Source organism: Camellia sinensis, chromosome 14, assembly GCF_055761805.1.
Source record: "Camellia sinensis isolate YWXY chromosome 14, ASM5576180v1, whole genome shotgun sequence".
In the NCBI taxonomy this organism is placed as follows: Eukaryota; Viridiplantae; Streptophyta; class Magnoliopsida; order Ericales; family Theaceae; genus Camellia; species Camellia sinensis.
Window position 1 is genome coordinate 29,987,378 of NC_138974.1, and position 27,097 is coordinate 30,014,474.

The 27,097-nt window shown below is 44.0% G+C and overlaps 2 protein-coding genes and 2 pseudogenes across 2 annotated transcripts; all 4 read right to left on the minus strand.

The window, feature by feature from the left end:
- Positions 1-4,296: 4,296 nt before the first annotated feature.
- On the minus strand, positions 4,297-6,132 carry LOC145806877 (uncharacterized). The gene is made up of 2 exons (XM_082904719.1): positions 6,076-6,132; positions 4,297-4,851 (listed from the first exon to the last, which is right to left on the minus strand). Exons 1-2 carry the CDS (start codon positions 6,130-6,132, stop codon positions 4,297-4,299), a joined length of 612 nt encoding a protein of 203 aa, XP_082760845.1.
- A 7,255-nt stretch (positions 6,133-13,387) lies between these two features.
- LOC145806878 (secreted RxLR effector protein 161 pseudogene) lies at positions 13,388-14,067 on the minus strand (annotated as a pseudogene).
- A 15-nt stretch (positions 14,068-14,082) lies between these two features.
- LOC145806879 (uncharacterized) lies at positions 14,083-17,587 on the minus strand. Its single transcript, XM_082904720.1, has 6 exons — positions 17,395-17,587; positions 16,976-17,272; positions 16,198-16,906; positions 14,796-15,823; positions 14,202-14,354; positions 14,083-14,156 (listed from the first exon to the last, which is right to left on the minus strand). The coding sequence occupies exons 1-6, from the start codon at positions 17,585-17,587 to the stop codon at positions 14,083-14,085; spliced, it is 2,454 nt and encodes an 817-aa protein (XP_082760846.1).
- Positions 17,588-19,183: 1,596 nt separating this feature from the next.
- Positions 19,184-20,081, minus strand: LOC114284631 (zerumbone synthase pseudogene; annotated as a pseudogene).
- Positions 20,082-27,097: the final 7,016 nt, after the last annotated feature.

Here is a 27,097-nt window from a genome sequence, read left to right on the forward strand (position 1 = left end):
ATCTCGGTCGAAATCTCTGAGTTGGACAAACCACCAACTCCTTCAACCGGAGTAACCCATCTCGGTTGTAACCTCTGAGTTGGACAAACCACCAACTCCTTCAGCCGGAGTAACCCATCTCGGTTGGAACCTCTGAGTTGGACAAACCACCAACTCCTTCAACCGGAGTAACTCATCTTGGTCGGAATCTCAAGTAATCAAAGCAATCAGTCAAAATGCTCAGTCAAAGAAAACACTTCTATATATTGACAAAAAGAATTACATTCTGAAGTGTAAGGCAAAAAATTCCTTGGCACAAAAAGGAAAACAAAAGCTAGAAATAGTACAGTTTGAGGTTGGCCGCATTACATGGCCGGGGTATTCCTCTACCATCGAGATCCTCCAAGTGGTATGCCCCCTTGCCCGCCAGACCGGTTATCTTGTAGGGTCCTTCCCAATTTGCCCCTAGTTTGCCTTCACCTGGCACCAGGGTGTTGCCCATAACTTTCCTCAAAACCCAATCACCTACTTTGAATGGTCTGGGGTGCACCGTTTTATTGTACTTCCTTGAGAGTTCTTGTTGGTAGGCAGCAATGTGGATGAGAGCCTTTTCCCGGCGCTCTTCCACCAAATCCATTTCCAGAGCAATGGCCTCGGCGTTTAGCTCGGGTTCAAAACTTTCACTTCTGAAAGTGGGTATACCTACTTCCAGAAGTATGACCGCCTCCATGCCATAAGCCAAAGCAAATGGAGTTTCCCCGGTAGAACGCCGAGGGGTAGTTCGGTATGCCCAAAGGACGCTGGGGAGTTCCTCGGCCCACTTTCCCTTGGCCTTCTCAAGTCTCTTCTTCAGTCCGTCAAGAATAGTCTTGTTTGACGCCTCGGCTTGACCGTTGGACTGTGGGTAAGCCAGAGTGGAGTTGTAGAATTCAATCTTCAAATCTTCACAAAACCCTCTGAATAAGCGACCGTCAAACTGGGTGCCGTTGTCAGAGATTAAAATTTTAGGGACGCCGAACCGTGTTACCACATTCTGCCAGACAAACCGCTTCACGTCTTTCTCTTTGATTGTTGCCAAAGGCTCGGCTTCAACCCACTTGGTGAAGTAGTCTGTTGCCGCGATGAAGAACTTCCGGTTGCCTGGTGCTGTTGGGAGTGGCCCCACTATGTCTAATCCCCACATTGCAAAAGGCCAAGGGCTGGTTAAGGGAAGAAGTTCTCTGGTCGGCTGGTGAATCTGGTGCGCAAACTTCTGGCACTTCTCACACTTGCGAACATATTTCTGGGCGTCGGCTTGTATGCACGACCACCAATAGCCTTGCGAAATAGCGCGGTAGGCCAAGGACCTGCCCCCTATGTGACTGCCACAGATGCCTTCGTGAATTTTGTACAAGAAGGCCTCCACGCTACTCGGGTGCACGCACTTCAGATAAGGACCGGTGAAGGACTTTTTATACAATGCTCCAGATGGAGAGAGCTAAAATCGCTCTGATTTCACCCGGACTTTGTGTGCTTCTTTCTTCTCAGGTGGCAGAATCCGATCTCTGAGAAACAGGACTATAGGGTCCATCCAGGAAGGACCTAGCACGGCGCAGAATACATCCGTCTGTCCGGCTTCCTCCATGCTCGGCCATGGAAGAAATTCAATTAACAGGGGGCTAGGAGATGTGCAATCAACCATTGAGGCGAGGCCGGCCAACTCATCAGCTCGATCGTTCTTTTCTCGGCCAATCTGTTGAACTCTGATTGCCTGAAATTGCTTGATGTGGTCCCTGACCAAAGCTTGGTACTTTGCGATTCTGTCGTCCTTTGCTTCATAAATCCCGGCGACTTGGTTAACCACAAGTTGGGAATCACTGTACACCATTAGCTCGGAAGCTTGCATCTGAAGCGCGCTTTTGAGACCGGCCAAAAGCGCCTCGTACTCAGCTTCGTTGTTGGATGCTGGAAAGCCAAGGGTGATAGAGTGTTCAATTGTCAACCCGTCTGGGGATATCAAAACTATACCTAGCCTGGCGCCATGACAGTTCGAGGCTCTATCAACAAAAAGTTTCCACATCTCCCCCACAAAGAGCTTCCAGCATTCTGAGGGGTCCTGAGAGGCTTGAAGGTTGATGGGATCACGACTGCTCGGCTATGCGGTTTCAAGCTCTGTGTTGATCGGTTCCAATTCGGTCGCCCTTGATGATTCGGCACCGGACTCAGCAAGTTGATCTGCAATGCTCAAGTTCGTAGGCGAATCACCAGGTTGCGGTATTATGACGGCCGCAGGTTCTGAGCTGTGTGGTTCCGTTTCTTCCCCCCTGGTGATGCGGGACCGGACAGAGTTGGTGGGTCAGTGATATTCAACTCCGTCATCGCATTACCGGGTGGTAAAACCGTACAAACTGAGGGTGCTTCAGTGGTGCGCGCAAACTTCGCGTCGCTACCTCCACCAACTGGTTGTTTCTCGGATGGTCTTGCGTGCACCTCATCATCTGCTGCGGTAATATCGACCGGGCATATCGGATGAGTTCCAGGTGAAAATTCGGCGACGAAGTCGGCCAAAGTCTGGGCTTTGATAGCAGTGCGCAGCTGGAACTTCACATCAAACTGTCCCAACTCGACCGCCCACTTAAGAATCCGCCCGAAGAAGTCTGCCCGCTCGAATAAAGCTTTGAGGGGGAATTCGATCAAGACGATGACAGTATGTGCATGGAAATAGTGCGCCAACTTTCTTGAAGCCATCATTAATGCCAAAGCAAGCTTCTCCAACGGCAAGTATCTTGACCCTGCCGGTGGCAAAGTTTTACTGACATAGAAGATGGGGAGGTGCTTGGTTCCTTCAGCCCGGACAAGCACCGCACTGACTGCATGCTGTGATACAGCCAAATAAAGATAGAGCTCTTCTCCAGGATCCGGTGTGACCAACAGTGGCGCTGAAGACAGATACTCCTTGAGCTCGGCCAAGGCTCGGTCACACTTTTCATCCCAGGAGAACTTTGATTTTAAGGACTGAAAGAAAGGGCGGCAGCGATCTTATGACCGGCTTATAAATCGATTAAGTGCGGCGGCCATTCCGGCCAGTTGCTGCACGTCTTTTGCCGAGCTAGGCCATTTTAACTCTTGCACGGCTTGGATTTGTGTAGGGTCTGCTTCGATACCTCGGTTCGTGACTAGGAATCCCAAAAATTTTCCGGATCCCACGCCGAAGGCACACTTAGATGCATTCAGGCGTAGCTTGTGTTTTTTGAGAATGGCGAACATCTCGGACAAGTCGGACAAATGATCTGCCTGATGCCGGCTTTTAACTACCATATCATCAATGTAGGCTTCCATTGTCCGGCCCAGCAAAGGAGCAAACATCTTGGTCACCATCCTCTGAAAAGTTGCCCCGGCATTCTTCAAACCAAAAGGCATAACTCGGTAGCAAAAGAGTCCCCTTGGTGTAGTAAACGAGGTGATTTCTCGGTCGGGGCCATGCATGGCAATCTGATGATAGCCGCGGTAGGCATCCAAGAAACTTAGCCTGTTATGTCCAGCCGTCAAATCCACGAGCTGGTCAATTCTAGGCAAAGGGAAGCTATCTTTCGGACAAGCTCGGTTGACGGTCTTGTAATCAACGCAAACCCGCCACTTCCCATTCTTCTTCGGTACTACCACTGTATTTGAGATCCAACGAGGATAGTGTACTTCTTGAATTGCTCGTGCCTCTAGCAAATTCTTGACTTCTTCCGCAACTACCTTGACGTGATGCAGCGTCGATCTCCTTGTTCGCTGAATGACTGGCTTAGCACCGAGGAAGACATTGAGATGATGGCAAATAAAACTAGGATCGAGGCCGGGCATGTCGTAAGGCGACCATGCAAAAACTTCGATGTTGGCCATCAAAAACTCAACCATCTCAGTGCGTTCTGTGGCTGTAAGGCTTGAGCCGAGGAAGAAGAACTTGTCCGGCTGCTCTGTATCAATTCGCACCTCCACCAATTCCTCGACAGCTTTGTCTTCGGCCTTGGTGCCCACATCATCCAAGACACCCTGGTCCTCCGGTCCCTCAATCATTTGAACAAATCCTTTGGCAGCCTAGCTCCCGTTGACCGCCACGAAGCACTGCTTTGACATGACCTGATCGCCCCAAATCTCCTCGATTGCCCTCATAGCCGAGGGAAATCTCATTACTTGGTGGAAAGTCGATGCCACGGCTTGCATAGCGTGAAGCCACCCCCGTCCAAGGATCAAATTGTAAGTAGATGGCACCTGTAATACCCAGAACTCCACCTGTTTGACCACGGATCCCGCTTTGACCGGCAGGATAATCTTTCCCAAAGGCCACTCTGGTTATGAGTTGAAACCAACTAACGGCGATGTCGCCGGGGCCAAATCCGTATCTCGGAGCTTGAGCTGTTGGAAAGCATCGTAGTACATGATCTCGACCGAGCTTCCCTGATTGATCAAGATCCGTTTCACTTCAAAGTCTTTGACGCGGAGTGTAACTACTAAGGCGTCATTGTGCGGTGTCTGAATGCGCTCCAAGTCCCTTGAGGAGAAACTGATCACTTCTTTCGCTTCCGTCCTCCCCCTCTTGAGCGCAGGCTGAACTGACAAAACTTTCCTCATGTGCTCTGCCTTCTTGATCATACCACGGAGCTCGCAAACGCACGCCGGTTCCACTATGCCGTGGATGACATTCACAACCCCTTGAGGAGGTGCATCTCGGTCGTCCGGCCCCCGCGGGTCAACCGGAACTTGATTTTCCTTGACGCCCCCATCAATGTAAAGATCCAGGTACCCGGCCGCGACTAGCTCTTCCAGGTGTTGCCTCAATGGCAAACAATCCTCAGTCCGGTAGCCTCGCTCCCGATGAAACGTACAGCGATACCGCGGATTGTAGCCCTTTTGTCCATCGCCCAACTTAGCAGGAAACCGAACATACTCCTCGTCTCGGATTTCACTAAGTATGCGATAGATTAGAATCTTGAAGACCGTGGTTATGCCAGTCCTTGCCTTCAACCTTCTGTTTGCATCCGCTACGTCATCTCGGGGGTAGTCATCCCGGTCATTCCGACGTCCTCTACCCCGGTTTTTGCGATTCGAGCCACGGTCCGATTCCTCGGCTCGGTCACTTGAGCGGCTGGACTCTTGCCCAACTGCGTGCACTTTGCCTGCTGTCTTCTTGTCTGTTACTACCGGAGTTGCCTTTACGGTAGTTGCTGACGCGTTATCCTCGACTCGAATGTGCTCATTGATGCGCTGCATGAGCTGGCCCATGGACGTCGGCTGGTGCATAATAAGCGAGTCTTGCAGTCTATATCCGACCGGGAGACCATGCTTGTATTGAGTGATTGCAAGGTTGACCGGGTAATCTAAGATCTCGTTGAAGGTCTCCCAATACCGAGAGTTGTATGCCTTCAATGTGTCGCTCGGTTCCATCTTGACACTCAGTAAATGATCGACTTCCTTTGGTGTTTTTGTGTTGGTTTTGAAGCGCGTGACAAAGGCTTCGGCCAGCTGATGCCACCTCTCAATGCTCTCCTCCGGCAGACTTTCAAACCACTTCAAGCCCAGTTCGCCCAAACTTGACGGAAAGATGAGGCACATAAGAGCGTCATTCCGCCTATGTCCGGCCATGACCTGTCGGAAATGACTTACATACATGTAGGGATCGGTTTTTCCGTCGTAAAGTGTGAACTTTGGCTGGTGGAAGCCCGCCGGAAGCGGTGTAGTTTCTATTTTCAAGGAGAAAGGGGTGGCACTCAACCTAGCCAAATCTGAATCCACTAGGAGTGGCGCTGCTTGGCGGGGTGAAGGCATTCCGACCTCTTCGCTGGCGTGAACCCCGTAGGATAACCGCTGGAACGCCGGTATCCTCTAAGCTTCGCGCCGGCGAGCCCGCTCCTTCAAGATCGCCCGCAAATCCTCTGAATGAGCGAAGTAAGAGTACCTCGATGTCGTCACCGATCGTGAGGGCCGGTAGGTGCTGTCTTGCGCGCTAGACTTCTCTGTATGCATGTCGGAATCACCAACATGGTAACTTCTGGTGATAGAAACGGACGGAGTGCGTCGCTGACTCTGTCCGCCCGAACGGCGGGATGGGGTGCGCTCACTGTGGTCACCCACTCCAGCTACACCTTTCCCTCTAACATGCCGCTTGAGCTCCTCCATCTCCGCCGCCATTCGCCGGATGACAGCGTCTTGGTCCCTCAACTTATGTTCCAGACGTCGGCCATGTGATTCTCTCCGCCGCCGATGACCGTCCGGACTTCGTGAATGACCATAACTTCTTCCGCGCTTATCCCACGCGTCTCCTGACTGTCCTCCAGTGGGCGTCTCCAAGTCCGCCATTGGATGGATGGCGGGAGGGCCCTCTCTCCTTCGGATATACTCCGGTGTGGCTCCGTCTATGGCAGACAACGGAAACTCGTCGTTGTTTGCCATGGACGGCGATCAGACTAGCCTGGAAGACAAGGTTTTGTCTGTCAAGCGTTCCCACAGACGGCGCCAATTGTACGGGGAGCAAATATTCCGGCAAGCCCCTACTCCTTTCTTCCGAGCTCCGTTACTGTCCGATCACTTGCGAGCAAACAACGATGAGCTACCCGGCGGTATGTGGCCGGAAAAACCCCTCCGACGATCAAGTTAGAACACACACACAGGGGATAGATAGAGAGAAGGGAGAGTGTTTAGTTTTTAGTGTATGTCTCACCAAATGTTCCTCTGTCTGCATATGGGGGGCGTAGTCATACTTATATACCTTCTGCGCCCCAAATCTACTCCCAGTGACCTCTCAACACGTGGCACTGCTATCCCATCTGTCAGCATAAACCTTACTGAGCACCACCTAACCCAACTGCCTGCCCATGCTCCTGGGAGCTCGGCAGCCGGGCAGTATCATCTCGGCCATCGTCTGCCATGCTGCGCTTCATGCCCAAGTACTCCAACAGCTAAGCTCAGATGAGGACCGGACTCGGCGGCATCTCGGCAAAGCCGAGCTCGGGACTACTCACACTTGTCTGCGGTCGACCTACCTGCCGAACAAACAGGTACCTCGGTCCAACCTTGCCTTTCCTGGCGATGGACTTTTCACCTGACCGGCTACGCAACCACGGATCCTTGCAGCTCGATCAATCAACGTGCTGCCTTAACCAAGCAGCTTCCATCAAGGCCGGGCCACACAACTTGGCCCAACACCTGTTCAGCCCAAATCTGTCTGGCACAACACTGTCCGGCCCAAATCTGTCCGGCCCAGATCTGTCCGGCATAAATTCCATATCATTAATCTCCCTCTCACATAGCAACTCTATTACTGTCTTATACAGCGTGATCTATATTTGTGACATTACTGCAGGAATCAAAGTGGCTAAGGATAACTCTCCACAAATGGTTGGATGACGAGTACTGTCCAGAGCCAACTAATGTGGACATCAGCTGTGTTGCTGCCTGCTCATACTACAAATCTTTGGTGGAGAGACAAACTGACCTGGGTGAGATTCTATTAAAGATGGCTAGAGAATTGGAATCTATTTCCTATCAGGAAAGCTTTCATGGAGCTTTCTCATCAGCAAATGCAGCAGTAAATCTAATCATCCAACGGATAGAGCAGGACTAGCGGCTTGGCCATTCATAATGTTTGAAATCTGCTCCCTGCTCTTTTATTCTTGTTTAGAGTTTCTTTTTGTAATTTGCCTCCTTATCATATGATAATTCAAGTATTGCTGTTCTATTGAAGGGCATTTACTAATTTAAATGTGTTAGGGTATATATTAGCTGTAAAATACCAACTAGGTTTAATAATGTTGTCTCCTTAGTGCATGCTTTCCTGTTTCTTCTTTCGGCCACCTTTGGCCCCTTTGTAACACTCTCTCCTCTATAAAGGAGAGTTATCTGAACATTGTAATATACTCATTCAATACATGAATAATACACAATTTATTCTCTCACCGGCAGGCTGCCGGCCGGCAATTTTGCCTTTGCTGCCGCTGAAATTTTCTACACATACCTATACTCCGTTGCATCTTCTTATCTCTCTCAAAACCCTGAAGATTCTGAAATTGAATCTTGAATTTTCTGGGGAATCTCCAAGAAAATCTTCATTTCGGATCTCTACTCACTGAACCTAGAACAGAGTTTGACGATTTCCTTCCATATTTTTCTGGGTTTTCTTTCAATGGCACCAACACCTTCAGCCAAATCAACTCAAATGGCTCATACATCTTTTTCCAAAATCAAATCAAACCCAGTTAAAGACAACCCAATCAGGTTCGGATCCTGATCCGTTACAGTACTGGCGCTACCACTGCAACAAACGGGTCTCCATCGAAACCCTACCCGACCTCCCCGACGTGGTCTGTCACAAGTGCAAGAACGACTTCGTCAAGTCCATCGCCGCCGTAAACCCCTCCCCTCCGCCGTCCCGACCCTCCGATTTCGTTTTGGGACCCTACTGTGGCTCCCAGCTCCTCTAAGTCCTCCTTCAACATACGATGCACTTCATTCCTTGCCTCCACAACTCGGTCTCCGTCATTGCTATCCACCACAACAATGCGACCTTGTGTGTTCTGGAAATAGTGCCTCCACAATGGCCGAATCTTGTCCTGGCCACCAACATCCCACAATCTCTCCAAGCTTCTGGCTTTCCCAACACAGAATGCCTCGATTACAAAGCTACGAACCATTTGCTACCAAATGCTTGATCACAGACACATCTCCATTTGTTTCTCTTGCGTTGTACCCGCCCAAAAATGAGCCTTCGATGGCTTTGGAGGTGCCATAGTCTTTGCATGAACAGCACTCTCTGAAATCTAATTCATTTTATTATTATTATTATTAGACCATCTCCAATGTTTCACTAAACCTGGCATCAAATTTAAAATTTGGTGAAAAAGTCACTTTTTTTGAGCTCCAACGGTTTCACCAAATCGATATCAAATCGAGAATTCACCAAACCTTTCACCAAAATGAGAACAGGCGCAACATTTCACCAAATCACTGTTCCTGACCGTTGGGGGAGACCAACTGGTCGACCAGCCGGTTGACCAACCGGTCGACCACTAAAGGGTTCAAACAGTTCAAAAAAAAGTTCAAACAGTTAAAAAATATATATATATATTTTTGCCTTACCGGTCGACCGGCCGGTAGACCAACCGATTGTCCCGGAAAAAGGTTCAGACAGTTCACTGAAAAGGTTCAAACAATTCAAAAAAAAATTTTTGCCTTCACCGGTCGACCAACCGGTTATCCCGGCGCAGATTTGATGAAAATTCGATTTGATGAACCATTGGAGCCCTCCGTATCAGAATGAGAAAAAAGTCATTTTTTTACTCAGATTTGATGAAAATTTTGGTGAACCGTTGGAGATGCTCTTATGACCACATTCAGAACCCATGACCAACCCCATGTGCTCTTTTTTTCTTTTAATCCACCTTTTGACCCATTATTATTATTTTTTTTCAACCCACAGATTCCGAAACCAGCAGTCTGATCCCACTACCCCCAACTTTATTTATTTTTTCTTATCTTTCTTTTTCCATTTCAAAAAAAAAAAACAAAAACAAAAAAAAATCATTACACACCAATTGATTTTTCTGCTCAGTCTTACAAACTTGTTTTATTCACATGGGATCAACCCCAATCTGTAACGCCCTCAAAAAAATACATAAAACCCAACATTTTAGACATGCACTGATATAAAAGAAACTAACCATTTCTATTCATCAGAGTAATTCTTACAACCGTATTACATGTTAACAACAAAAGCAAATGCCCTATGGGCTTACAGCTTTCCAAGTCAACACTTGGTTACACAAAAGAAGAGTACTAACTCTATACAAAATAAGCCCTTGGCTTGATATATATGTAATACAAACAAAATAAACAAAAGGAGTCTTCAACTCTTATCATCATCCAAGCTATGTCCTTCGAGGTGGCATATTACCTGTACCTGAAAATGATGTCCCATAAAGGGTGAGCCAACGCCCAGTAGAGATATACTAAACACAGTATGAGCAATAACTAAGACATTAGCAAATGATAAATGTTCAATTTCCATAAATCAATTCATAACCCATTTCCATTTCATGACCACCATGTTCATGTCTCATTTTAGTTTCCATTTCTTATCAATTTCACATTTTTGCATCAACGGCTCAGAACCTGGCCAACCACTTATATGAGACAATGAATCATATTAAATACTTCTCATTTTACAATAGATAAACATATTAGTTGTATCAACATCTCGACAGGTAAGCCTACAAGCTGTATCCACATTTCAACAGATATGCATATTAGCTATATCAACACTTCCAATGACAAGCATAAGAGCTGTATCAACACTTCCAAAGATAAGCATATGAGCTGTATCAACACATTATCTGACAAGCATATGAGCTGTATCAGTGGAGTCCATCCCCTATCTCCTCCCAAACAACATCCGGTTTAGAAGTCCATCCCCTATCTTCCCCTAAACCGTGGAGTACATCCCCTATCTCCTCCCACACACACAATGTATATACACAAAGGTCATATACACAATCAATCAATACATAACGTTAATGTATTCTATCAACCGTCATACTCTATGACATAACCAATTGATTAGTTTTAGTTTGCCTAATCGTCATACATTGTCTATAACAATCAAAACTACCCTCCACCGGTAGCCTAAGCAATTATTTCTAAACAGATAATAAAAGCTTTAACAGATAAAAATATCAATGTTTTCAAAAGTGAGCGATTTATAAATCCAACTCCATCATTTCACAACATAATGAGCCAATTTCATTATTTCCAACTCAATTCCATAAGTTCACAATTTTCCCAAATTAATTATACCAATTAATTTTAAACAACAAATTAGGGCTTTCACCCCCAACTCTCGATTTTAACCCAAAGGTTCCAATTTCACCAACCAACAACTATATCATCATTTTGAAACCCAAATTACAAATTATTAGCCCAAAATCACAAAACCCTCTTTAACACATTTTGAAACCCTAAGTCCCAAAATCAACCATTTAAACAATAGGCTCAAAATCTAGGTTAAAACCCATAAGAGTGAGTAGGAATCCCTACCTCAAAAGATGAGACCCAACGAGAAAGATGGTGAAAACGAAGTTGCTCCAAACCACAAGTTTCTCAGATCAAAATATAGCCCTCGACGATCAACAACCTTTTTGCAAAGGCCAAAGGTGAGGAAAACACCCTAGCTAGATCAATATCTAGAGAGAAGGCAAGGTTTTAGAGAGAGAGGCTCTCAAATGGCCTTTTCGGAAAAGTAAGAGAGAGAAAGGGGGAGAAAAAGTGACTTAAAACTGCCCCACAGTCAACTGATATACGACATTCCCGCTTGAGCGGAAAACACAACGCTCGAGCGTCAAGAACAAAAACTAGGTCCGCTCGAGCGCAAAAAGACCTGCTCGAGCGCCAAGACACAAGAATAAAGTAAATCCGCTCGAGCGCGAAAACCAGTCCGCTCGAGCGTAGATTTCCCCCTCCCAGAGCTTACACCCAAAGGTACTACCCGCTTGAGCGCCAAAGTACCCGCTCGAGCGCCACCGCTCGAGCGTAAAGAAACTCGCTCGAGCGTAAAAATCACACCTGCAGAAGTTTTATAGGGACACGAAAAACTGGGAGCATGCAATTTCCGCTCGAGCGCAAGAAGACCCGCTCGAGCGGACCTCCTAAAATCTGGGCAACAAAGAATTGAAACCAAAGCCTAACCAACCTGTAACAACTCTGCCCAATACATCCTAAAACTCAATCAAGTGGAATTAAAGGATGACAACAAGGTGTACCACTACCAACATCACGAAACCGAGTCCGGAATACAACAGAACAGTAAAGGGACAATCGGGATCGCTATACAATCACAGTTCTACACTAAAAAAAAAAAAACAAACAAACAACCACACACACAGGAGAGATTTTTTTTTCCTATATTTTACCAGCAGTCTCTTTCTCTTACTTTCATCTTGGCCGATCCTTAACGGCCCTGCCTCCGTACTTCCCAAGCCACCGAGCGAGTTGACTCCGCGCTGCTCATCAAAAGCAGAGTACGACGGCACTCCAAATCGGACCATGACAGTGGCCTTCCATTTCAGCTCTTTGTTCTCCGCCTTCAGCGCGCAAATCTCTGCTCGCACATCCTTGTACATGCGCTGCAGCAGAGAGAGTTAGACATTTAACTGTTGTACCTCACTTGTCCTATTCTGCAACCAGTGAGACAAGTTAGTGACCGCAGTCATGGTCTCCACACATGACTTCAGCGTATAGTGGTTGGCCTCAATGTCAGATTGAGCTGCCATTATTTGCTCAAATGACAGCATAGGAAAGTTCAGAGGAATAAAAGCAGGGACAGGGGCAGGGGCAGGGACACTTTGTCCAGGGGCGCTTATCGTTTCATTCAGGTTTGGAAAGAGGGTGAGCGAACCACGGGAAGACGAGGCCATATCAGAGGATGCACAAGCAAGGGGTAGCAAAGTGGAAGAAAGGGATTGCAGAGTGATTTCAGATTGGTTCATCGCTTTGTTTTGCTCTGCTTCTCTATCCAACCTCAGTCTCGATTTAAAGAGAATGAAGAGACGAAAAAGACAGAGAGGGCGTGAGACCTGAGGCAGACACGACACTCTGTCGGTCACGTGAACCACGCCAGACACGATGCTCGATGCCATAATGTCCAACGCGACTTTCTACATATATATATATCTTTGGGCAGCCTATATATACGACCATACAGTGTATTCTACAATGGTTCGACACGACCTTACAGTGTCTTCTATAGCAGTTCGACACGACCACACAATGTCTTTTACACCAGTCTGACCAGACCACACAGTGTCTTCTTCAGCGGTCCAACACGACCACATAGTGTCCTCTACAGTGGTTCGATACGACAACACAGTGTCTTCTACAACGGTCTGACACGACTACACAGTGTCTTCTACACCGGTCTGACACGACTACACAGTGTCTTCTTCAGCGGTCCGATACAACCATAGTGTCCTTTACAGTAATTCAACATGACCACACAGTGTCTTCTACAACCGTGACGATCACACAGTGTCTGCTATAGTGTCTGCTATAACGGTCTGACATGACCACACAGTGTCTTCTACAACAGTTTGATATGACCACACAGTGTCTTTTACAACGGTTTGACACGGCCATACAATGTCTTCTACAACGATCTGACACGACCACACAGTGTCTTCTACAGCGGTTCGACACGACCATACAGTGTCTTCTACAACGATCTGCTACAACCTCATGTCAATTTTAGAAGAGGAAAAATTAGGGTATGGGTGGTTTATCATACCCTTTTATATTAAATCATAAACATAAGTTAAGGCCTAAATAAAGGCCCATTACAGCAAATAAAGAGACTAAATGAGAATAGAATAGGAAAAATCCTAACACATTCTAACACTCTCCCTCAAGCTGGTGTGAAGATATCTCTCATGCCCAGCTTGTCGAGAATGTCACGGAATGGTTTAATCCCTAATCCTTTGGTAAGAACATCAGTCAATTGATCCCCAGACCACACGAAAGGCGTACATATAGTGCCACTAGTAAGCTTTTCCTTGATAAAATGCCAATCAATCACTACATGCTTGGTCCGATCATGCTGAACTGGATTGTGGGCTATATTAATGGCAGCCTTATTGTCATAGTATAGCCTCATAGAATCTGTCTGATGAATCCCCAAATCCCGCAATAATAACCTAATCCATAAAGCTCACACACATCTTGAGCCATAGCTCTGAATTTAGCCTCTGCACTAGACTGCGCAACAACATTTTGTTTCTTGCTTCTCCAAGTAACTAGATTTCCTTCAACGATGGTACAATAACTAGAGGTGGATCTTCTATCAGTTACTGAGCCAGCCCAATCAGCATCTGTATATGCCTCCACACTGAGATAACCATGCTTTAAAAAATAAAGACCCTTTCCCGGAGAAGATTTCAAGTACCTCAGAATCCGCATAATCGCCTCTAAGTGAGTTGCACGTGGAGCATGCATAAACTGACTAACCATACTTACTGCAATAGTAATATCAGGCCGCGAATAGGATAAGTAAATAAGCTTACCCACTAGTCTCTGGTATCTCCCCATGTCTACAGGCTCACCTCATTGATCCTCACTAAGCTTTAGTCCAGGCTCTAATGGTGTATCATATGCTTTACTTCCAAGCATTCCCGTTTCTGTTAGCAAATTAAGCACATACTTTCGTTAACATATGAAGATACCATCTTTGGACCGAGCAACCTCAATACCTACAAAGTACTTTAAGTTGCCTAAGTCTTTGATTTCAAACTCATTAGCCAAATACTCCTTTAACCGAGGAACCTTCTCAACATCATCTCCTGTGAGTACAATATCATCCACATAGACAATGAGGGCTGTCGTTTTACCGTGTGAGGAGTGTTTCACAAAAAAAGTATGATCAGCTTGACTCTATTTGAAACCATATCTCAGCATGGCCTGAGTAAACCTCTCAAACCAAGCCCTAGGAGACTGCTTAAGGCCATAAAGTGACTTGCGTAACCAGCACACCTTTCCTGTGGTTTTAACATCCTCAAAGCCTGGGGAAATGTCCATGTACACTTCTTCTGCCAAATCTCCATAGAGGAAAGCATTTTTCACATCAAATTGATGGAGAGGTCAGTCAAGATTAGAGGCAAATGAGAGAAGAACTCTGACAGAATTCATCTTAGCAACCGGTGCAAATGTCTCCTGGTAGTCTACTCTATAAGTCTGAGTAAAACCCTTGGCCACCAATCTAGCCTTGTAACGTTCAATTGAACCATCGATTTTGTGCTTTACAATGTACACTCACTTACATCCAACAGATCGTTTGCCCTTAGGTAACTCAACCAATTCCCAAGTGCCATTTTTAGTAAGCGCTCTCATCTCCTCCATCATGGCATGCTTCCACTCAGGAGTAGAAAGAGCATCCTGAAAATTGGAAGGAAGACTCACCGAAGAAACTTTAGACATAAAAACTTTATGGAAAGAAGAAAGATTAGTGTAGGAGACAAAATGAGAAATATGATGTTGAGTATACGACCTAACCCCTTTCCTTTTAGCAATGGGAACATCTAGATCATAGAGAATTGAGTTACTTGGAGGTTCACCAGAAGGAGAGGATTCTAGACACTCATTAGAAGAAGAAGATAGCAGTGAAGAATCTGAATTGGTCTCTTGTACCCAAATAACTTTTTGTCTACCCTTGTCTCTGACATACACTGTGACATCTTTCACTGCAGATGGAAAGTCAGCATTCTCAGATAGAGAGTCAACATTCTCAATAGTTGGGTCATCAGTATCAGTAATAGGTGATGGTAGTGATACATGAGTCTCTTCACACCAAGGCTCCCCCTGAAGAGATGACGGGGACACCGGGGAGGAGAGAAAGTAAGACTGAGATTCAAAGAAAGACACATCCATAGAGACAAACCATTTGCGAGAGGGGAGATGATAACACTTGTAGCCCTTTTGCGTGGCGGAGTAACCCAAGAAAACACACCGAAGAGACCAAGGATCCAACTTACTACGAGTAGGAGAATGGTTATGAACAAAGCACATACACCCAAAGGTTTTGGGAGGAATGGAGAAGGCAGCAGAAACTTGGAAGCTGAACAAAACCTGAAGAGGAGTTTGTTTATGAAAAACCTGGGTAGGAAGTCGATTGATGAGGAAGGCAGCAATGAGAACCGTTTCCCCCCAATAAGATCGAGGAACGCGCATTTCAAAGGATAAACAACGCGCAATATCAAGAAGATGCCGGTTTTTATGCTCGGCAACACCATTCTTTTGAGGGGTATTGGTACAAGAAGTTTGATGAATAATACCATGAGTGGCAAAATAGCTGGCAAGTCCAAAATCAATGTATTCCCCCCATTATCAGAACGCAAAATTTTGACAACTGCCCCAAATTGAGTGCAAAGCATTTTATAAAAATTTTGAAACACAGAAAACACCTCACATTTGTCCTTCATAAAATACACCCAGGTGGTTCTAGAACAATCATCAATAAAGGTGACAAACCATCTTTGACCCTTTAAAGACACAAAACGAGAGGGACCCCATACATCAGAATGAATCAAAGAAAAAGGAACTAAACTTTTATTAATAGAAGAAGCAAAAGAAGCTCTGTGTTGTTTGCCAAGTTGACACGACTCACAATGAAACTCAGAAACATTATTTTTCAAAAAAATAGAGGGAAAAAGATGCTTAAGTAACAAAAAAGATGGATGCCCAAGACGGCGGTGCCACAACCAGATGTTTTCCTTCGTAGATGGAAACTGAATGGATGAATGAGCCAATTTGTTAGCTTGATCCAAGATATAGAGATCATTCTCGTGTCTACCACTGCCAATCATCTTCCTCGTGATAAGGTCCTGAAACAGACAATGATCAGGGAAAAAGGTCACACTACAATTTAAGTCCCGAGTAATACGACTCAAAGACAAAAGATTAACACTAAAATTGGGAACATGTAGGATAGAAGATAAAGGAAAAGAAGCAGTGGCATGAATTAAACCTTTCCCAGACATAGAAAAAATGGTACCATCAGCAATACAAACTTTATCTTGCCCTAAAGAAGGGGTATACACGGAGAACAAATCAGAAGAACTAGACATGTGGTCGGAAGCACCAAAATCGATAATCCAAGGTAACGTTTGATGAGAGAGGAAAGCACTTGTAGAAGAAACTAAGTTACCTGACTGAGCAATATTACCTGAAGATGAACTAGAGGCCCGACGGTCTAGCAAGTGGCGAAGAGCAACCTCCAACACAGAAGTAGAAAACCCCGAGATGTTCGCAGATGAATCAACTAGAGCTGTGGACTGTGGCTCAACTATATCAAAATGATGGGCTTGGGCATTGGGCCCACGGCCTTGAGACTGTCCAGAGCGACCCCCTCGAGAACCAGAACGGTCTCCACGACCTCCAGATGGTTGCCCATGCAACTTCTAACAAGTCTCACGGGTATGGCGAGGGCGACGACAAAAATCACAGAAGAGAATATCCTTTTCAGAAGAAGGACGAGAACTACGATCCCCATGTCGAGAGGGGGCAGAAACTAGGGCAGATCGATCAGAAGAGGCAGTCGGAAGCATAACAGAACGACGACTCTCCTCATTCTGCACATAAGCAAACGCTTCTTGGAGAGAAGGAAGTGCATCCATACCAAGCACACGACTCCAAATAGGATCAAACTCCACATTCAAACCTTCCAAAAACTTGAAGACCCACACTTGTTCAACAAATTTCTGGTAACCAGCAGAATTTGTGGGACAAACAGGCTTGTAGTCTTGAAGATGATCAAGGCGCTTCCACCATTGCTAAGGAAAGTAAAATACTGGAGAATAGTCATCTCACCCTGAACGGACCGGTCAATAGAGCGTCGCAATTCAAAAGTCTGTAAGAAATTACCTTTGCGGGAATACGTAGTGGCCACAGCCTTCCAAATATCCTGTGCTGTGTCCATAGACAAGTATCCCTCACCGATCTCCGGAACCATAGAGTGTATCAACCAACCCATGATAAGAGAATTGGTAATCTCCCACTGATCATAACCTGTATCAGTGATACTGGGAGCCTGAACATGCCCACCAGCATATCCCATCTTTCCTTTGCTCTTCAAAAATATAGTCAAACTCTGCGACCACGCTAGATAGTTCTGACCATTAAAGAGAGAGGTGGTGATTTTCTGCCAGGGTGGAGAGAATCGGTCATCGAAGTAGTCAAAACAGGACTTGTGCCCTGTGTAGCAGGCTGCGAAATAGTAGACTCACTAGTCAATTCGGCCATAAAGACGCTGCAACGAAACCCTCACAAACACACCCAGAGTGAATCACAAACCCGAAAGATGGGAGAATATAATAAGAAATTTAAAAATAAATTTAAGAGAACATTATTATTATTATTATTATTATTATTTTTTTTTGTTTAAGGAGACCGTCAGAGAGAGATTATGAAGAGAAGAAAACAGACACAGAGAGACTTACATATCACGAAGACAAAGAGAGAAGACAGACAGAGAGAGACTTACATATTACGAAGACAAAGAGAGAGATGAAGATGAAAGAGTTACATGTAGAGACCGAGAGAGAGATGTCGACGAAGACAGACCACAGGGCTGGAGCAAGAAGGTTTTGACGATCCTTAAGGGTTGCGCCTGTGCCTTTGACTAGAGTTGGGACTCCGACTGGGACTGTCGGAACCCTAGGTGCCTTCGACTGGGGTTATTAGAACCCTAGGTGCCTTCATCTGGGGCTTGTGAGCTGAGGTGGTGGTGCTGTGGCTTCGCTTGGGGCTTTCGGGCTTTCGGTGGTGGTGTTGTGTTAATGCTGTGGTGGTACGGCTAGTTTAGATTTTTTTATTTTTTATTTTTTCCTTCTAGTTTTGCTCTGATACCATGTCAATTTTAGAAGAGGAAAAATTAGGGTATGAGTGGTTTATCATACCCTTTTATATTAAATCATAAACATAAGTTAAGGCCTAAATAAAGGCCCATTACAACAAATAAAGAGACTAAATGAGAATAGAACAAGAAAAATCCTAACACATTCTAACTCCTCACAGTGTCTTCTACAACGGTTTGGCACGACCATACAGTGTCTCCTATTTTATTTTTATGTTTTAGTTTATTTTCACGTTTTGTTACTATCTCCAAATTCATGTTGGTTGGTACCTATCCTCTTTAAGTTTGAGAGGGGCTGTTAGTGTATATATTAGCTGTAAAATACCAACTAGCTTTAATAATGTTGTCTCCTTAGTGCATGCTTTCCTGTTTCTTCTTTCGGCCACCTTTGGCCCCTTTGTAACACTCTCTCCTCTATAAAGGAAAGTTATCTGAACATTGTAATATAGTCATTCAATACATGAATAATACACAATTAATTCTCTATACATTATTCTAACAAAATGCATCTACATTGTACAGTGTCTATTGAAATTCTAGCGAGGTTCATCAATATACTATGAAAATAGAGTTTTTGAATATTATCACCCGATACGCTGTGTTTGCTTATGCGATTTTCATAGTTGAATTGTAGCTGCTCATCATCACATTTCAATTAAAAATCACTTTCATCTTCTAAAATTCTGGCATACTAAGTCCTGTCTTTAGACAAATGACTTTTTAGCATACGAAAAATGTGAGTTCAAGCTTATACAATTAATTATCTGCCAAATTCTAAAATATTCTCAGATTACACTTTCAATGCACCTGATCTGGTGTAGGAAGCCCCAATCTCTTCATTGATGTAAAACCCCCATCCACCACCAGATTATGGCCACTGACATACTTGGCATCATCGGACGCTAGGTAAACCGCAGCATTGGCTATGTCACCCGGTTCACAATATGTTCCCTGTAATTCATCGGAATTATGTATCATATCGATGAGCCGCTGATCATCGACCCCTGCAAAGAACTCCCTCAGTTCATCCATTACAAAGGATGTCGGAATAGCAAAAGGCGATATACAATTGACCCGAATGCCATGCCTACACAGCTCTGATACAACAGACTTGACAATGCCTACTATATTGAACTTGGAAATCGAGTAAGTGTGCTGTGATAGGCCACCCATTATTCCTGTAATACTTGCAGTGCAAAGCATTGAACCTGTTTTACGAGGGATCATCACTCGCGATGCGTGCTCCATCCCTGTGACAATGCCACGAACGTTGATTGCCATGACTCGGTCAAACTGGGCAAGGTTGAGATCAACTATGCTCAGGGGAGTATGGCATGCTATCCTGACATTTTTGTACATGATGTCAAGTTGGCCGTGTGTCAAGACAGTGTAATCCACTGCTTTGGAGATGTCGGATTCTTTGCTGACATCGCAGGCGATGAAGAAGGCGTTTGGTCCGAGTTGTGTGGCAGTGTCTTGGCCAAGTTGGGGTTGGATGTCAGCAATCACGACTTTGGCACCGTTGTTAACAAACTTGGTGGCAGTTTCTTTTCCAATGCCGCTTGCTGCTTCAGTGATCAGCGCTACCTTACCTTCTAGTTTGCTGTGAACAATTTTGATCTAAATTAGTATTTTTGTACACAGAATGCTTCCTCACATCAATCAACAAGTCTTTGGATACTAGGTTGTGCGACATAGGTGTCACAACCCAAACCCGCCCCTATGGGTTTAGCACCGTAACCGGCCAGTAATCCGAGATTACCGAAGGCCTGCTTAACAGTAATACAGTAAAACAGAGTACAGGGGCTTGGCGGAAGCCAATACAGTAAATAAATAATGCCCAATGAGCTGTGACAGTCTGTATGTCAAAAAGACTTTTCATGCATACATATATATATATACACAGTGCAGAACAGTATGTACAACATTTATAATCATTCAGATCAGGGACCTAATCCCTATTAAACAGTATAGTAATGGTCTATACAGTTAACAAAACAGTTACAGAGACAGACGGGGGAAATTAAAACACCCCTAAGCCATAGCTTGACAGGCTCGGAACCTCGCAGTAAGGCACAGTGGTTGGCTTGACAAAACTGGAGCTTACCCCAACGCTTCTAGCCGCAGTCTGGTGCCTGTACACCTACATATATATATGAGCAGTGAGCTAAAGCCCAGTGAATAACATAATGCGTAAAAAGGTTTAGAATGAATATCCTTACAGTAATGAAAACAGTTCATTAAATCAGTATTTTAGTCGTTCAGTTAGTGCAGTCATATGCGGTACATCCATTAGCATAACAGTACAGTAAACAGTAGGTCTTGAAAGACCGAACAGTCCATGATGGCCATCAATCAGTAAATAGTAGTGGTTCCAACAAAGGAGCCGACAGAGATCTCTATAACAGTAACAGTCAGAAATAGTAGTTGCTAAGGATGCCACAATACAGTTCAGAATAGAGGACATACATTCATTCTATTAACAGTATCAATTCAGAAACAGTACAGTTCAATTGTTCAGAAGATAATCATTTTTGAGCATATCTTTACACAGTTGTTACTCACAGAGTTCTGGGCTACAGTTAGGCTAGAGCGCGTCCCCAGTCGCCAACCCTACACAGTTTACAGATTGAACACACACTAAGCTACACAGTTGGGAAAGATAATAATTTAATCCCTAATTTGCCTCGGTGTGTTCTACATCTATATCCTTATTAAGATGTCTTAAACTAGGCCTAAGAATGCCTAGGATGGGATGAGGATGCAAAGATGTATTCAGAAAACAGTTTCAGAATTTTCAAAAAAAAACAGATCCCGGCTCGAGCTCAGGTTTCCCCGATCGAGCGGACATGCAACAAAGTTACCCGCTCGAGCGGAACATCCCCCGCTCGAGCGTACTGTAAAAGTACTGGATAGGTGAAAATCACGCTCGATTGGGCGCTCGACACCCGCTCGAGCGTAAGACACAAGATCCCGCTCGAGCGTCAATTATTCCGCTCGAGCGGACATCAAAACAGTGTAAAGTACTAGGAGCATGAATTTCCCGCTCGAGCGGGAGTTCAAAATCTGGAATTCCCAGATTTGAACCTCAAGCTCAAAACCAAGTTTCAAAGCATTAAATTCAATCCTCTTGGGCTCATTTCCTGGAAAACATTTGCAAATACATAGTATAACATGTTTCAAAGCTCAATTTGTAAAAATCAAGGCCCAAGAGAAGATCAATTCAACTCAAATTCAAACCAATTTTCATGAACTTAACTTCAATGCAACATGCATGAATTTGAACCACTTCAAAGCTTCAAAAGCTAGCTCAATTGAGCCAATTCTTTCCAAAACATGATGAAATCATGGACTATACCAACAATATGAACATGCATGTACCAAATTCCATGTAGTGACCCTCAAAATGCTAGGATATAAGCATGCATGCAACAATTGAGCTCTAATTCAACACTATTGAGCCAATTCAAGCCTTAGATCACTAAAGACCCATTAATCATGCAAGAATAAACTCAAATACACAATGAAAAAGGTCAATGATCTACCTTAGGTCTTCAATGCAAGATACACAAGCTCAATTTGCAATATACACTTCAATTCCTTCAAGTTTCTAAGCAAATCAACAAGGACAATTCAACTCTCTCACTTTCTCTCTCTCTAGTTCGGTGGTGGTGAGGAAATGAACTGATGAAATGTTTGTTTGAGTGTATAAAGGCTCAAATATGTTTAGCCTACATGGCCCACTAACAATGGCACTATTATAAATAAGCCTAACAATGCTATTCAACCTTAATTAATCTAATTTAATCATACCTAATCAGTTTTCAGATAATTACACCATAAAATCACATAAATTCTAATGATCATAAAACATTGATTAATTTCGGATTCGGCCGCTGACAAGGCCTTTAATTCGCAATTTAAACATAAAACATGAACAGATAATCAAATAGTCAAACAGATAGATAATGCATTTAAACAGATACAGTCAATCAATCAGTTTCAGATTTCAGTAAGTCAGTTCAGTATTTCAATCAGTTCAATTACTTTTCATAATCAGTCTCAGTTTAGTAGCAATCGGTAGTTTATCGGTAAACAGTGGTGAAGGTTGTTACAGTCTCCCCTCCTTAAAAAGAGTTTAGTCCTCTAAACTCGAGTTGCCTTCATTTTGGAAGAAAACAGGATTCAGTGGAAACAATTCAGGATATCTTTTAGCCATGTCATCTTCCCTTTCCCAAGTGGCATACACGCCGCCATGGTTTTGCCAGTCGACTTTCACTAACGGGATCTCTTTGTTTCTCAACTTCTTGATCCGTCTGTTTACAATCTGAATAGGCCGTTCCTCGTAAGTGTAGTCATCACTCAGCACTACACGAGTAGGCTCTATCACATGGAAAGGATCCCGGAGGTAATCCCTCAACATAGAAATGTGGAAGACGTTGTGCATATGCTCCATTTCAGGAGGAAGCGCAACTTGATATGCCACCGGATTGATTTTCTCAATAATCTCATACGATCCGACATATCTTGGCGCTAACTTGCTTTTGACTCCAAAACGAGTCTGGCCTTTCATCGGTGTCACTTTCACAAACACGTGATCAGCTACTTCATATTCTCTGTCTCGTCTTCTGACATCAGCATAACTTTTCTGCCTGCTCTGTGCAGTTTTCAGTCTCTGTTGTATCAGTTTCACTTTCTCAGTCGTTTCATATACAATCTCGAGCCCAAGCAAAGGCCCATCTCCAACTTCTGCCCAGCAAATTGGAGACCTACATTTTCTGCCATACAATGCCTCGAAAGACGCCATACCAATACTTGAATGATAACTGTTGTTGTAGGCGAATTCGGCTAATGGCATGTGGCTTTCCCAATTTTCCTGAAAATCAAGGACACACATTCTCAGTAAATCCTCCAGAGTCTGGATGGTCCTTTCTGACTAGCCATCGGTCTGAGAATGATAGGCACTACTCAGTCTCAGTTCAGTACCCAATGCAGTCTGTAAGCTTTGCCAAAATCTCGATGTAAACTTCGAGTCCCTATCAGAAACAATGGATACATGCACTCCATGTAGTCTAACAATTTCATCAATGTAGAGTTTAGCCAATTTGTCCGCATTATAAATTGTTTTGACAGGTAAAAAGTGAGCAGATTTAGTCAGTCTATCAACAATAACCCAAATTGAGTCCATACCTTTACTGGAGCGAGGCAATCCCACAATAAAATTCATGGTGATATGTTCTCATTTCCACTCCGGTATGGGTAAGGGCTGCAATAAGCCTGCGGGTCGTTGATGTTCAGCTTTAACTTGTTGGCAATGAAGACATTTCGATACAAAATCAGTAATTTCTTTTTTCATTCACGGCCACCAGAAATTCAATTTCAGACCTTGGTACATTTTCATGTGTCCCTGGATGGATAGACAGTTTTGAATTGTGGCCTTTTTGCAGAACTCTTCTTTTCAGTTCAGTATCATTCGGTACACACAGTCTTTCTTGAAATTTCAGTACATTATTTTCAAATTTGAAATCCGATCTTGGTTTAGTTTCCCTTTCTTCGATGATCTTCTTCAAGAAGTCATCCGATTGTTGTTTCTCTTTAATTTCTTCAATCAGTGCCGGTTGAGCAGAAATAACAGCTATTGTTCCACTTTGTTCTCGCAAAACAATTTCAATTTCAGATTTTTCAAGGTCACAAAGCAATTCTTTCTGCCTGGTGAGCAAACAAGCTAAATATCTAATCAATTTCCGGCTCAGTGCATCGGCAACGGTGTTGGCTTTTCCCGGATGGTACAAAATCTGTAGCTCATAGTCTTTAATCAGTTCTAGCCATCTCCACTGTCTCATGTTCAGTTCTTTCTGTGTGAAGAAGTATTTCAGACTCTTGTGATCTGTATACACTTCACATGTCGCCCCATACAGATAGTGACGCCAGATTTTCAATGCAAATACCACTGCGGCAAGTTCCAAGTCATGGGTTGGGTAATTCTTTTCGTGCGGTCTCAGTTGTCGGGAAGCATAAGCAATAACTCTCCCATTCTGCATTAAAACACATCCCAAACCCTTATGAGAAGCATCACTGAATACAGTAAAACCATCTGTACCTAAAGGTAGGGTAAGAATCGGTGTAGTTACAAGTCGAGTTTTCAACTCTTGGAATGCTGATTCCCTTTGGTCAGTCCAGTCAAATGATATCCCCTTCTGAGTTAACTGAGTCAACGGTAAGGCAATTTTGGAAAAATCTTTGACAAATCTTCTGTAATATCCAGCCAAACCCAAAAAGCTTCGGACTTCTGTCACATTTGTTGGTCTAGGCCAGTTTACTACCGCTTCAACTTTCTGTGAATCAACTGAAATTCTATTTTTGCTAACAACATGCCCAAAAACATAACATGATCAAGCCAAAATTCACATTTAGACAGTTTAGCATAAAGTTTCTGTTCTCTTAGGGTCTGTAGGGCAAGTCTCAGATGATGTTCACGTTCTTCTATACTTTTGGAGTAAATCAGTATGTCATCAATGAATACAACAATAAAGTCATCAAGGTATGGTTTAAAGATTCTGTTCATGAGGTCCATAAATGCAACAGGTGCATTGGTAACTCCGAAAGGCATAACTAAAAATTCGTAATGTCCATACCTCGTTCGAAAAGCAGTTTTGTCAATGTCTTCTGGTTTAACTTTCAACTGATGGTATCCTGATCTGAGGTCGATCTTAGAGAACACTTGAGCACCCTGTAACTGATCAAATAAGTCATCAATACGTGGCAATGGGTATTTATTTTTCACAGTTACCTTGTTCAGTTCACGGTAGTCAATACACAGTCTCGGTGAGCCGTCTTTCTTCTTCACAAACAAAATAGGTGCGCCCCACGGTGAAGTACTGGGCCTGATGAACTTCTTATCTAACAGTTCCTGCAGTTGCACTTTCAATTCTTTCAATTTAGTCAGAGCCATTCGGTAAGGAGCTTTAGATACTGGCTGGGTACCCGGAATCACATCAACGGTGAAGTCAATCTCCCTGTCAATCAAATCTCCTGGCAAATTATCTGGAAAAACATCTGAAAATTCTCTGACTATGGGAATACTGTTCACATTAGCATTATCATCAGTAGATACAGTCAATGCAAAACACAGATACCCTTTACATCCCTTTCTAATCAATTTAACAGCTTTCACAGATGAAATCAAATACGGATGAGCTACTACTCCACTTCCATTAAACACAAATTCAGGCAAACCAGGTGGACGGAAAACTACTTGTTTCATTACACAGTCTATAGTAGCATGGTATTTCGTTAACCAGTCCATTCCCAATATTACGTCAAAATGATCAATGTTCAATGGCAGTAAATTAATATATAGATGTGCATCTCCAACAATAATTTCACAAGCAGGGTACATATATGCACAAGTCATGGATCCCCCAACGGGTGATGATACAGCTAACAGATAATTCATGGGTTCTAATGGTCTATTCAGTTTTCGCGAAAAAGCATGCGACACATATGAATGCGTAAATCCCGAATCAATCAGTACATAAGAATTTTGAGTACAAATAGAGAGAATACCTGACACAACGGTCTCGGTATTCTGCACATCTCCTGGTACTAGGGCGAACACTCGGCCCTGCCTCATGGGCTCTTTCCCGGTAGCTTTGGGGTTCGGTTTTGGTGCAACAGTTGATGCTGCTACACTTGGTGCAGCTTTACTATTGGCTTGTGGAGTAGATGGGCAATCTTTAACCATGTGGCCCACCTTGCCACACCTATAACAGGCTCTAGATATTTTGTAACAGACCCCTTTGTGCTTCCTACCACACTCAGAACAGGGTGGTATGGAACCACTCCCTTGGCTGGGGCTAGTTGTTGTCCCCGTATTCTGTTTCTTGTTCAATGGGTTATGCTTGCCTTTCTTGAATTTAAAACCCTGCCTTTTACTACGCCATTCAGACACTGGTGTTTCAGTTTTCAGTGCCTCAATGTTCGATTCAGCCATCAAGGCTCGGTCAAGAACATTTACATGATTCGGTAGCTTCAAAACATTAATTCTGTCCAGTATTGCAACATTAAGGCCGCCTTCAAACTTTCTGACCTTCTTATAATCAGTGTCCACCATGTGTGGTGCATATCTAGCAAGCTCGGTGAACTTTGTTTCATATTCAGCAACGGACATTATGCCATGTCTCAACTGTTCAAATTCAGTTACTTTTCTGTCCCTGACACACTGAGGGAAGTACTTTTCAAAGAAGGCTCCTTTGAATTGAGCCCAACTCATTACAGTATTGTCATCGCGGATAAGCATCCACCACCTTCTGGCCTCTTCTTGCAAGGTAAAGGTAGCTACCAGTACTTTATGTGCTTCAGAGCACGGAAACACTTCAAATAACTTTTCTGTCTCAAGGACCCATGCTTCAGCTTTTAACAGTTCCAGGCCTCCCTGAAAGGATGGCGGTTTCATCTTGCTGAACTTATGTGTCAGTGCAATTATATCATCATTAATAGGTGGATCTAGCTGTACTGGAGGAGGTGGGGGCTATGGGTTCTGTTGTTGCCCTAATCTCTCAGTTATGAGTTCCATCATTCTCTCCAGTCTTGCCATTCTTGACTCAGAGGATGAGGATTCAGATTCATTTGCAGTTCTTGTATTATCCATTTCACTATAAGCAGTTATAGCAATTATAAACATAAGCAGTTGCATACTTAAACAGTTTATCA

What these genes read in the sequence shown, in the direction of transcription:
- LOC145806879 (XM_082904720.1), bottom strand. Translation starts at nt 17,587, where the DNA reads ATGGGATATGCTGGTGGGCATGTTCAGGCTCCCAGTATCACTGATACA. An exon ending in CACTACGTATTCCCGCAAAG is followed by an intron (nt 17,273 to 17,394) that starts GTAATTTCTTAC and finishes ATCATCTTCAAG; the next exon opens with ACTACAAGCCTGTTTGTCCC. An exon ending in GGTTGCTCGGTCCAAAGATG is followed by an intron (nt 14,157 to 14,201) that starts GTATCTTCATAT and finishes ATTTGCTAACAG; the next exon opens with AAACGGGAATGCTTGGAAGT.
- LOC145806877 (XM_082904719.1), bottom strand. Translation starts at nt 6,132, where the DNA reads ATGGCGGCGGAGATGGAGGAGCTCAAGCGGCATGTTAGAGGGAAAGGT. An exon ending in GAGGGAAAGGTGTAGCTGGA is followed by an intron (nt 4,852 to 6,075) that starts GTGGGTGACCAC and finishes GATGGACAAAAG; the next exon opens with GGCTACAATCCGCGGTATCG.